Here is a 12545-nt window from a genome sequence, read left to right as displayed (position 1 = left end):
TGGCCCAATCTCAAGCCCAACTATAGCCGGCCCATTACAAGACAAAAACTACCTCCGCTTTAGAATCCTCTTGAAAGAAAACGAGATTTTCCGGTAGAAAACAGGGTTGACTTGGCGCCCCACCCGTGTCGTGTTACGCTTCGGATTCCGTACCTCTCAAGGTCGAGTTGAAGTTGCTGCCTCGGGGACCCGAACCGCGCTTCGTGTTGACTGACTTCTACAACAACAAACAAGGCGTGCACCCCTGGGCGATCCATCCATCGCAGCAGGTAGCGTGCTGCACACAAACATGTACTGGCCCGCCCTTAAACCCTCGCCGGCCAAGAACCCGTCGCCGCCGGCCATGGCCTCCGCCCTCCCCGATCCGGAGGAGATCGACGACGGCTGGGTCGTCCTGCCCCCGCTCGCCGCCGCGCCCAAATCCAAAGGCAAGCCTCCCAGGCCACCACCGTCCATCAGGTCTCCATCACCCGCACCAACAACAACTGACGACGACGTCGTCGCCTCTGACGACGGAGCCTTCGACCCCACCCCCGACGACATCGTCCGGCGGTACCTGCCCCTGCGCCGATCGCTGCGCTGCGACGGCCTGCCCCGGCAGATCCACGACGCCGACGTCTACGGCGCGCACCCGGGCTTCCTCGCCGCCGTGTACCCGGCGGCCAACGGCCGGCCCGAGTGGTTCTTCTTCGTGTGCCGGGCGCAGTGCCAGGGCGGGCGCCGCAGGGCCGGGCCCGGCGCGTACCGCCTCGGCAGCGAGGCCAGGCTGCTCGGCGGCACCGCCTACTGCCACGCCTTCCGCTACTACGAGGACGAGGCCGACGTCGGCTCCGCCTCCACCAAGGAGACCCAGTGGCGGATGGACGAGTACGGCGACTGCCGCTCAGCGATGGCCGCCACATTCGACATGGTCGTCTGCAAGCTCTACCCGACGCGCGGCGGGACCATCCAGCAGAGGCTCGGTGCCGGCAGCGCAAGTCTTCCTGCTGACGCGGACGCGAATAAGCCGCAGCTGCTCGTCCGGCTCTACCTCGACACCGTCAACCTGGGGGACCCGCGCCGGTGCCGGATGTACGCCGTGTCCGACGTCTTCGCCGCGCACCCGGCAGTGCTCACGGCCAAGTTCCCGGCGGCCAACGACCGGTGCGAGTGGTTCTTCGCCGTGCACCAGCGCAAGCGCGACGCCAACGAAGACGCGCGACCACGGAAGGCAGGGCCAGGGGCGTACATGCCGGTGCGCGAGGGCCGCGCCGTGAACGGCAAGGGCGGGGACATGGGCTACCGCCGCGTGTTCTTGTACAGGGAGGACGACGAGACGGTGAGGCGGGTGTCGCGGACGGAGTGGTGGATGGAGGAGTACGGGTTCGGCCGGGACTTCCCGTCCGGCGAGCTGCCAGTGCTGGCCGAGCCGAGCATGGGCGAAGATGAAGAGCTGGTGGTGTACAAACTGTACATAAAAATGGTTGGTGACCAGCAGTAGTATGCTTCCTTACTAACTGTTCTGCAGAATCGAACAGATTCGGTACTGCATCTTTGCTTCTCAAATTGTTTGGCTTCAATCTGAATGCCCTGTACGACCTAGGACTGAAACTGAATCCAGTCTTGGCGTTGTATGGTTCCCTTCCAACAGGAGAAACAACACTATGTAATTATGCACATATTCAATACGATATGATGTGATCATGCACATATTCAGAAGGAACACCGTACAAGGATATCACCGAGAGAATTTCAAAATTTATTTTTAGCGAGTTTTACAGAGATTTGGCAGCTATTTGGACACAATAGACAGCGGTCTGGAGCTTGCTAGGCATCCACCTTAGTACCTTACATTTATTTCATAACACATGAAAGATGTAACATAGTAACATGTCGGACCAAAGAAACTATGCCGAGCTAAGCAGTCATGGTGTCTTTCGAAGCAGAACCGGAGATCGCTCCGGCCTCCCTCAGCAGAGGCACCAGCTTCCCTGACTTCTCCAGTGCAAGAGTATCTGCCCCAAAACCAATAGAATTGACACGTTCAGGTAAAATCCAATTATGAGCAAGCAATCACCTTGTATAGCAGAGTTTGGCATTGGGTGTTCAGTTATTCAGTATTAAAATGTCAGTGTCAGGTACTAATAGTAGTGAAGGCGAAATGACATACCATCACAACCACCAATGTGTTTCCCATTGATGAAGACATTTGGGACAGTCCTCTGTCCAGTCCATTGAGCAAGAGCAGATTGCATATCAGCTCCATCACCTTCATAAAAGAGAGCATGGGTAAGTTCAATATGAGCTCCTACAAAATCAGGTCACGGTGACCGCTATGCAGAGCCAAGACATGAGAAGATAGGAACTTAGAAGAGTTTGTCATGAGGGTCCAAACACCACTTAGCTGTCCTCCACTCGCATTAAACCACTACTGTAATTTTGGAGCACAATGTACTGAACTGAAGAACATGTTTTAGTCACATCATGCAAACGCTTAAAAGGGATAGCATTTATTTTTGAGGAATCATTAACAAGAACAGTGATGGTTTGATGGCAGCACTTTGGTTACATAATGTTTCAGAATTGGTTGCTTGCCACCTTGATTGCTTCTCTAGTGCATAACCAGACAATCAAACCTACCAAGAGGCTTAAGATCCTGCCAAATTATTACGTACAATCAAGCTCAAGAAAAATATTGTACACAAACCATCAGCGGATGCTGCCATATTAGCTTTTTTCGCAGGTCAAAGCTCTCAAATTCAACATCTACTTCCTAACCAAAAATCAATATGTACTCCATCTCAACAAAATAATACAGTACAATAGGAACATCCAAAGACAGGCAAAAAATTTGTCTAAAATGTGGGGTACCAGCTCTTGGTACTACTACAACCCAGCGTGCATACAGTCTAATCAAGTGAATTGCATGAAAACGCAGAAATAGAAACAAGATGAATGAATAAGTTGACTCACCTTCTACATCCAACTCAATGGCCTTGAAGCTTGCTCCTAGCTTTGTGAAGAGCTGCTTCACCCGTGTGCAGAAAGGGCAGTAAGACTTGCTGTATACAGACAGCGCAGAAAATCAGAGCTGTCGCTAACAAGGGGCGTCATCATCATCATGAAGACGTCCAACATTAAATGTGTTGCAACTTGCAAATACTAGTAGTAGCTTAGGGCAGGTACAACGCGCGCGCTAAACTAGGGACGCTAGGAAAACAATCCCAGTTCTTTCGGCAGTTTGAGCCAAGTTCCTGGTCCTTTTCTTAGAGTCGATGCAAAAGAAAGAGTCTGGCGCTAATAAAACGCCTACAAAATAACGCTCCAAGCGCTCGACGCTTCAGCCGGCCGGGATTACAGATTTTTAAGCGCCCATGTAAGCGCTCTGGAATGTACATGCCCTTAGTACTATCAAACATGGAGCAGCTAGCGTGAACTGATAATACAACCGCCACCAAACATTTAGAACGCAAACAGCGATCTACTGGATCCAGGTAAAGCATCTCCATAATCCCCATACTACTACCAATGTTCCAATCCCTTGCATAGGCGTACCCAACCGTCCCTAAGCTTGGACGCGTTTGATGAAAATTTGGCCGGGCTGACAGTGCGGCGGGTTTGATGAAAATCTTGAGTCCGCCACTGCTTACGGGTGTTTAGACGATTTTAGAGCCAAACCATCCAGGGTTCCGAACAAGCCAATACTAATAGTGTATGTACAAATTCAGAGCTGCTAATTAAATATTCCAGTTAGAATCCTTCCTCCACCGAGAAGGAATATTATGGGAATAAAAAAGGAACGGGTATATGAAACAGCGAATATGCTCGACTTGTAGTTGTAGGGATGGGGAAAAGACGAGTACTACGGCAGGATAGTATTGGGATCTATCTGTTCTTCCTATCCACCTCCCCTGTCCCCTTCCCCTTTTTCAGTTCGATTACAAACTACCCGGAAAGTTGAGCAGCGTTTGTTGAGGGCATGAGCGAGCAATTGAGACGAGGGAGGGAGGCAGACGCACCTGAAGACGACGACTGGAGCGGAGGCGGCGATTTCCTTGGCCTTGGCGAGCGCCATAGCTATGGACTCTGGGTTGGAGGCGGCGGAGGAGGAAGCGATACCCATCACGGCCAGGGGCGCCGTGTATTTATACAGCCGGAGGGGAGCGACGGGACAGGCGGCGGGGTTCCGTCCTTCCTGGTAGTCGGTGAGGCGAGGACCGCGTGGCACGTCTCCCGACCTAGACTAGACGCGAGTCACGGCTCACGTATCAAGTCTCAACCCTGAAACCGCTGGACAAAGTCGGGGAGGCTGCTAAATACGCACTCAGGATTCCATCGGTTGTTGACCCATCAGTTTACGTTTTTCTTCGATTCTTTTTCGACGCAGCCGGCCGGCTGAAGGGCCGAGTCGCCGAGAGCGAGAAGCCAGAAAACAAGAGGAAATGGAAACCATGAGCAAGAAATTCAGAAAGTTCGTGTAGAACAAGAAAGGGGAAACACTTCGGTCATGTCAAAACTGACCTCGCCGGCACGTTCTCCTGCATCTGGGAAGGAATGCTTTTACGTTCTGCTGAAGACCACGTCATCGGTGACCGACTGCGATCATCATGTATTCTTAGTTACACATAAACTGCACATATAAAATAATAGAGAACTAGCTGCGTCCTTTGAACAATGTACACCGCCTAAAGAAATTCCACTGCCTTCTTTACAAAGGAGAAAATACTCGTATCAAACTTCCAAGGGCAAAATTACGTTCCATAACACTGACGGAGCTCTTCATACACCATTTCAATCAAAAGTACAGAGCCACGATTGGACGAAAAGCACTGGATAGAATTGAGCAAAAGAAGCATGAATATGAGAGGCTAATCTGATGTACTGATTAATTCACTGGCATATCGACCATTATTTACCCAATATACGCTGAAGAGGATGTCCCATATAGAAGGTTATTATTAACACGACAAAATGTCATGCCTTAGCAAAATTACTTCCAGACAAAAACGCAACTGGATGGGGTCCTCTGTCTCATCCTCCCAATCAAAATGTGCGCCGAATGACCACAGCCAGAGCGAACCTGATCCACCCACAACCCAACCCGATCCCAGGCTTCCAGCGAGAAATAGCATCTGCATATGGTCGACTACAACGCGGCTGGTATCTGGATCTTCTCTTGCAGCCTCTGAGCCACAGCATCAATGAATTCCTCGGTGCTCAGGTAATACTCCCTTGTTACCCTAGCAACAACAATGAGGGGGAAACAGTGTCATGCTAATGTAAAGGACCAGGTAAGAAACAGAACAGCACATCGGAAGCAACAAACAACGGAAGGAAGACATCTGACATGCTGTCGCAAACAAAATGTGATTCTTGAACTAAAGACAGGGCAAGCACATGTTGTTAAACAGATAAGAGTGATTGACATACACATACCATGCATGACAAGGTGGTATTATACTCCCTTGTTCATTCTTATCCGTAATTCGTATGACTACACCACATGTTTTGCCAACCGAGCTAACACCCTTTCTTAAAACTACACTTCTAGATGAACTACAGAAGAACAATGGTTTTAAGTAACACTTCTTGCGTATCATGATTTTATAAACCCAGGTTTTAGGATTCAACTGGGTTTACAGGTGTGGCTTACCCCATCAGTCATACAAACCATGAACGGGCCCATTATGAAGTTCCACTAGAAACGTTCACAATTTTGTGCCTGACATGTGGGCTGTGCCATCAGTTCCACTACACCCTCCGTTCAGAATAATAAGATGTTTTGCATATTTCAATGTGTACTACATACGGACTGAAATGAGTGAACTGACACACTAAAACTTGTCTATATTTAGGAAAATGCCAGAACTTCTTATAATTGCACACGGAGGGTGTACATCATAAATAGTGTGATTTCCTCAAAGAGTAATGTAAGAAATTGGCTCTAGGAAGTTTTCCAAGAACGTTGTTTTAAGAACTTTCTAACTTTCTATGCCACTATTTGATTTACAGTCCTTTTGAAAATCAGAAGGCATGGATTCACAATTAATGTTATTTTCGCTTTTCTGGCCTTTGTTATTTCATCTTTTTTATTAAGCATTTATGCATGATGAGAGATGAAGCTGGTAGCAGAGCAGTAGCATGAGCCAGAGGCATGCAATGTGGGGATTTTTTGTTAGGGATTTCAGTGAGCTAGGGGATTTGTGATGGATGGGAGGCAGGGGCAGTTTGTCTCTATGGAAATGCAAGCATAAATATGAGAGGGATATTGACCAGCAGTCGGTCATAATGGTATGTTTCAAAGGATCCGAAAGTTGGAGTGGCATTGCCTGTGAGTCGGTTTCCGTAGTGGTATTTTCAATTTTGCAAAGTTCACAGTGGCATATAAGATATAAGTATATAACAAATGAACCCAGACAAATAACCCTTGCAGAACAAGGCAAGGGTTATTTGTCTGGGTTCATTTGTTATATACTTATATCTTATATGCCACTGTGAACTTTGCAAAATTGAAAATACCACTACGGATAAACATATGCTCTCCTTCTTTTCAATGAAATGAAACGCAAAGGCTTTTTGCGTTTTCTCGAAAAATAACCCTTGCAAACAATGAAACAAGTGGGAGAGTGCAAAACATAAGCCTATATTAATATTCATGAAGAAAAACCAGAACTTGAGGGGGACACTATTACTTATTGATGAACTGATGTTTCTTGCAAATTCAGAATTGGGAATAACTGAATAAGCATTGTACTTCCTCCCACCCTCCCATGAGTTAGAGGAAGTGCTATTACCCAGAAGATTTTGGTTAATCATGAAGAATAAGTAGTGGAAATTCTGGTAATAACAAGAATATTTGGTCCACTGCAACAGCGAATAATTCGCTACTTACCTTAGTCTATACAAATGCTACAATCTTTTTAGCTGTTTCGTTTTATTATCATCATTGTGGGATAATATCTGCTAACAATCATACTGCTACTGTGCAGACAGGTCCGCGCGTTCGGCAAGAAAGGATACCATAGTATTTGAACTAGCACAAGAACCAAACACATATACATAAATCAGCTTACTTGGGGCCATGGCTAAGAAGTGCAAGATCCTTTGTCATTTTCCCAGATTCCACTGTTTCAACACATGCAGATTCAAGCTTCTGTGTGAACTCCAGCAGCCTGTCATTCTTATCCAGCTTTGCTCTGAACGGAAAAAGTAGTCAATATGTAAGCAGGTGAGAAAAATGTAACGTTTGAACTGATTGTGTAACATTATTATAAATCTTCTAAATTCATGTGTAAAATTTATCATCTGCACTATCATCATTACCTATGTTCTAGCCCACGAGTCCAAGCAAATATAGAAGCTATGCTATTGGTACTCGTCTCCTGTCCCTTCTCATGTAGCCTGAAATGTCTAGTGACAGTCCCATGTGCAGCTTCTGCCTCTAATGTCTTCCCATCAGAAGATAACTGAGGAAGAGAGCATGTTTAATTAGTGGCCAAATACAATAACTCTACAGAAAAGCAAAAGGACCATGAATTACCAGAACAGATGACATCAAACCCAGAGAACCAAAACCTGAAACAAGAATCCATCAAGAACAATAGATTGAGTATAAAACACAAATAGCATTACTATTAAGCGTGCATAGTGGATAGCATAACCATGTGGTTTCACAAAATCTATAACTCCATAATTGCAGTATGTTTATTAGGTACATAGTTGCAGTATGTTGCAACATCAGAAAGAGAACATATGCAGACCTTGGGCAAGGAAGTCACTCTGAACATCGCCATCGTAGTTTTTGCATGCCCAGACATATCCTCCTTCGCTTTTCACAGCATATGCGACCATGTCATCAATCAAACGGTGCTCGTACCTACATAAATCACATAAAGATCATTTTTAGTTTAAGCAGAATCCCAGTGGTCTAATTCTGGTATAAATTAGCACACACCATATTGAGCTTTCCTCAAACTTGTCTTTCCAATTCTCTTCATATACCTCCTGAAAGATGTCCTTGAATCTACAGACATTAAAATTTTGCACATGTCAAGTTAGGACTGATGTATGACAATATGATTAGCTGCAAAAATTTACTTAACCTCATCAGAGATTCAGAGCAACGATGATAAATCACGTGTACTCTATATATAAACAAGTGTGCGCATCCAATGGGAAATCTTAAGGATAACTATGCATCAGTCAGAAGTGTACAGCAAAGAGAGTAGTTAATTTCTTCAAGTTTTATTAGAATAATCACTTCACCACCAATAAGGCCTCAACAGAGCACAACAACGAAGGCCCTTGGCTAGTGGACAACTAATGCTAGTTAAGGAACATGTTGGTGCATTCACAGTTTACAGTGTAGCCTGAAACCACGTAAACATTTACAAGCAGTCGTAGAGACCGGTTGGCAGTCCTTGCAACAAAAGAGTGCTTAATGACTGCAACAAAATAAAAAAAAATATAGTAAATAAGGTCATTCCATATACCTGCCGTCGTATTTTTTGAGTATTGTATTCTTGGTACTCAGATAAAGTGGCCATTTCTTGGACAGAGCCATTGCCATTGATGACTCAGCAAATGCCCTAATAGACTAAAAGAATAGAGCAGAAATTAGCATAGCACTCAAGAGAAGAAGGTAATTGACTATATTAGTTTGCTATCATACCTCATCCACATTGTACATTGCTAACGCAACTCCAGGTCCTTTAAAATCATGTACATCTAGCTCCACCGGCTCAGCTCCATCAGGGACTGATTTCAGTACCAAGACAGGAATAGATGAATAGAAGTTCAATAGAAGCTGTGGAACTAAAATAAATGGTAAATGAAGAAGTAAATAACTGCCAATGGAGCTCACCAAAAACCATCTTAAGCTTTCCTGGACCATTAATAATTGTGTCAGTGGCTCGATACTGATCTCCAAATGCATGTCTTCCTATGCAGATGGGCTTCTTCCAACCTTCAAAACCAAGTTCCTTCCTTTAATGTGGTAACTTTATTACTTGCTCTCATAACCATAATTTTATGTTTCCACCCTTACCAGTCAGTATCCGCGGAATGTTTTTACACAAGATGGGCTCCCGGAAAACAGTTCCTGCGTCACGAAAATATGAAATGCAGAGTTAATGGTCATGATCCAGACTATTATGTATGCTCTTGGAAGCATGCTCACTAATAATTTTCATATTATTGCTATTGTTATTTGTGATAACCTACATAAATATTCTGCGCCATTCCAAGTTTAGGGTGATGGTGTGATATACACAGAAACAATCAGTTCAAATAGTCACTTGTAATATGGCAAAAATGCTAAGAAACTGACCAAAATTTACAAATACACTATAGCAATATTCTTACAACCTAACACCCGTACATTGTTAGTTTCAGCTGATTTCAACCAGTAATATGTGAAATATCAAAGGCATCTCAAATAGCTGAATAACAAACCATTTAGAATGTTCCTGATGGTGCCATTTGGGCTCCTCCACATGGACTTGAGCTTGAACTCTTTGACTCTTGTTTCATCTGGATATGAACACAGAAAGAAGACATATTAATACAGCAAAATGAACTTGCCCAAGTACTCATAAACTGTTCAAATGCACTCAATCAAACTATTGGTGCAATATATTGAACTTCATCATCAAAGTTAAATAAGATCAAACAAATATTGTTACCTATGAACTTAAATTTAGCAAACACAGTATTAAGTTAGTAACACAGAACATAACTGGCAAACAATCCAAAACAAAAGGCATAAGAGGGTATGTTTCACTAAAGGCTTCAATTGCACCTTGAAATAGATAAACAATTAGTTGTATACTCGCACATGATGATATATGGAAACTTAGTGAATGAGTATCTAAATAAAATCCCATAAGGGGTAATCAGCATTTCAAAAACACAAGAAAAAAAAAGATGTAACCATGAGAAATTGTGCAAACTAAATAAAAAAAAAAAGCATAACATCTTCATTAACAGCTAGGATAATCAAAAATAGTATTTAAACACGGACATAATTATGTTATTCCTCTTGCAATTTATGTCAATAGATAGTCGCCTCTAGGGTACAAATCTGACTGTGGCTCTACAAAACTCTGGCTAGTAATGACCATGGAAAATAGTGTGCATATTATGTGATCAATATTCTTATATATATTTTAAGCCCATGTAAGCAAGCTGAGCAATACAGGCAAGTTACAGATATGCATGTGCCAAAAGCACGCATCCATTTAAAAGAAAATTTTACAAAATAAATGTACAAACTGAGTCATGCATGTATTTCAACGCCAAAAAATAAGAATTAAATATTGGACATCAAAGTTTAAAGGACTCTACCAGGAGTAATTGTAGCACACTTAACAGCAACATTATACCTGTTTAGTACACAGAGAAGAGGTCAGCAAAGATAAGAAAATTGATGTAAAATCATACTTTTCAAATACGTAGAATATAAAACTCTAAAGCCAAACTTCGAACAAGGGCCACAGTAGAAGATGAACAGTTTTAGTTTTGTCTTTTGTAACCCCAGTTAGACAAGAAATGTGTATAAAGCAGAGATATGTGCAGTTTTCCTACTTCACCACAATGACGATGCAGAAACTTATACTCCCTCCAATCCATAACTGAATCAAATTTGAACTTAAACCCTGATACTTATTATGGACTGGAGGGACTACATCGTATGATTTCTAGCATAGCATATTGAAGCAATACCAAGATAAGAAGCAACCAAGTTTCATGGGCGAAGATAAAATACCAAAGAGGGCCCACCATTTGGTAAAGTGCATAGTACTAAAGATCTAATTCCGCAGATACTTCATAGAAACCTATCAGGAAATGGATATGCTCCGTATTAAAATATATGCTGCTTATCCGCTTAATGGAAGGATGCACAAACGACCATTTGCAGGCTCTCTAAAAAAATTGTTGGATATGAAACTGGGTCACAAGCGAACTAGCAGGAATGGAGAACAAAATATTAGACACCTTGCTGTGAAGGGTCACACTGAGAGTACTTCACACTGATATTATTATCATGCACAATATTATCCGCCTGCAACAATCTCTCCATGCATATGGCTTACGTATGAAGAGACAGCCCTTCTCAACAAAAGTTAAGGTTCGGCTTGCAATTGCTGCGCTCAAGTGTTAAATCAACTAGTTAGGGGAATCTCTTACGAGTTGTGGGAAGTCTTTTTCGGTTGTACTTATACCAAATAAGTTGCTTCCAACTAAATAATATATCCATAAATAGGAGCAAACAGAATAAGTGCATGTCGTACGAACCCAAGTTAGATGAACACGTTGTAAGGAGATACGCCTTACTGGCTGAAGTATGAACACTTAGCTCAGGTTCAATTTTGGGGGTTTAACTAAGCATATTGCGCACATGGAAAGCAGAAGATATCCAATAACTCCGTCTGTTCCAGCCCCTTGTTCAACTTAGAGTGAAAGTTTAGGAAAAAACTTGAGTGAGACAGTCCCATGGGAAATGGTCAAGCTAAAATCCATCAGGTATTGCGACTGATAGCTAAAAACAAAAACAAAAAAAAAGTCTGCCACAGCAAATATGGGATAGTGGGATACAAAATTGATGCAGGTAAGTTAGATATTCAGCTACCAGAAGTGACATCTCCGAAATCTAACATATGAATGCCAGATGCATTTCTCATATGCTTCACCCAAATGCTACTCAAACTAACAAGTCACGTAGATGGAGAACTGGATCACATCTGTCATAACTCATAACTGAGACCACAAATAGGGAAAGAGGACCAATCTACTTACTCTAACGTAGCCTCAGCACTCTCAACGGTGACCTTATCATCGGTGGCATCCCGGTTGAGCACCCCGAGGTCAAAGTACTTCACATCCAGCTCCAGGTACGGGAAGATAAGCTGCACGCAACCCCATTCACGGTTAGCAATCACGGCACAAATCAAACCCGTGCTAACAACCACACCGGCAGCGATCGGAAAGGGGAACAGGATGGGAGCGGAATTCCTTACCTTATCCTTTATCATCTTCCATATAACCCGCGTCATCTCGTCACCTGATGAGGAGGAGTTCGCACGTTTATTATATATACTCGAGAGTTATAGAGGGGGAGGGAGGAGGTGTGGCGACGAGGCACGCACCGTCCATCTCGACGATGGGGTTCTGGACCTTGATGCGGTGCTGCTCGGCCACCGCGGCGGCGGCGTAGCAGCGGAGCGAGGCCCCGCGGAAGACGCGGGCGCCAGGGGCAGGGAGGCGGGCGGGCGGGGAGGGAAGCCGGCCGCGGACGGCGAGCCCGGAGGGGTTTAGGAGGAGGGCTTTGGTCGCGGCGGAGCTGGCGAAGGGGGCCATGGCGGCGAGGCGGCGGGGCAGAAGCAGGTGGCGCATAATCCCACCGCCGACCCGCGGAAGCGGAAGGCGGGAGCTCCCACCGGCGCGCGTGACCACCCGGAGTCACGGGTGGGAGCGCGGCGGAACGGAGGAGGGCGGCGGCGGAACGGACGAGAGGCGTGTGGGGGAAGTTGGCGCGGCTTGGACGAGCCGGACGAGACCAGGGTTCC

The 12545-nt window shown here is 44.8% G+C and overlaps 3 protein-coding genes across 3 annotated transcripts; 1 reads left to right on the top strand and 2 right to left on the bottom strand.

Moving 5' to 3' along the window:
- The first annotated feature begins 216 nt into the window (after window positions 1-216).
- Window positions 217-1695, top strand: LOC127335529 (uncharacterized). Its single transcript, XM_051362196.2, has one exon. It carries the CDS (start codon window positions 290-292, stop codon window positions 1478-1480), a length of 1191 nt encoding a protein of 396 aa, XP_051218156.1. The 5' UTR covers window positions 217-289; the 3' UTR covers window positions 1481-1695.
- Window positions 1696-1717: 22 nt separating this feature from the next.
- LOC127335530 (glutaredoxin-C6-like) lies at window positions 1718-4261 on the bottom strand. Its single transcript, XM_051362197.2, has 4 exons — window positions 3999-4261; window positions 2953-3041; window positions 2150-2248; window positions 1718-1994 (listed from the first exon to the last, which is right to left on the bottom strand). Exons 1-4 carry the CDS (start codon window positions 4100-4102, stop codon window positions 1897-1899), a joined length of 390 nt encoding a protein of 129 aa, XP_051218157.1. The 5' UTR covers window positions 4103-4261; the 3' UTR covers window positions 1718-1896.
- Window positions 4262-4716: 455 nt separating this feature from the next.
- Window positions 4717-12545, bottom strand: LOC127335528 (isocitrate dehydrogenase [NADP]). The gene is made up of 15 exons (XM_051362195.2): window positions 12126-12545; window positions 11997-12040; window positions 11776-11885; window positions 10324-10361; window positions 9433-9510; window positions 9026-9079; window positions 8843-8944; window positions 8651-8736; window positions 8472-8575; window positions 7934-8002; window positions 7740-7855; window positions 7520-7554; window positions 7303-7445; window positions 7053-7175; window positions 4717-5219 (listed from the first exon to the last, which is right to left on the bottom strand). Exons 1-15 carry the CDS (start codon window positions 12370-12372, stop codon window positions 5126-5128), a joined length of 1443 nt encoding a protein of 480 aa, XP_051218155.1. The 5' UTR covers window positions 12373-12545; the 3' UTR covers window positions 4717-5125.

This window comes from Lolium perenne, chromosome 2 (genome assembly GCF_019359855.2).
Source record: "Lolium perenne isolate Kyuss_39 chromosome 2, Kyuss_2.0, whole genome shotgun sequence".
Taxonomy (NCBI): domain Eukaryota; kingdom Viridiplantae; phylum Streptophyta; class Magnoliopsida; order Poales; family Poaceae; genus Lolium; species Lolium perenne.
The sequence above is the reverse complement of the archived record's forward strand: the minus strand, read 5'-3'. Positions and strand labels throughout refer to the sequence as shown.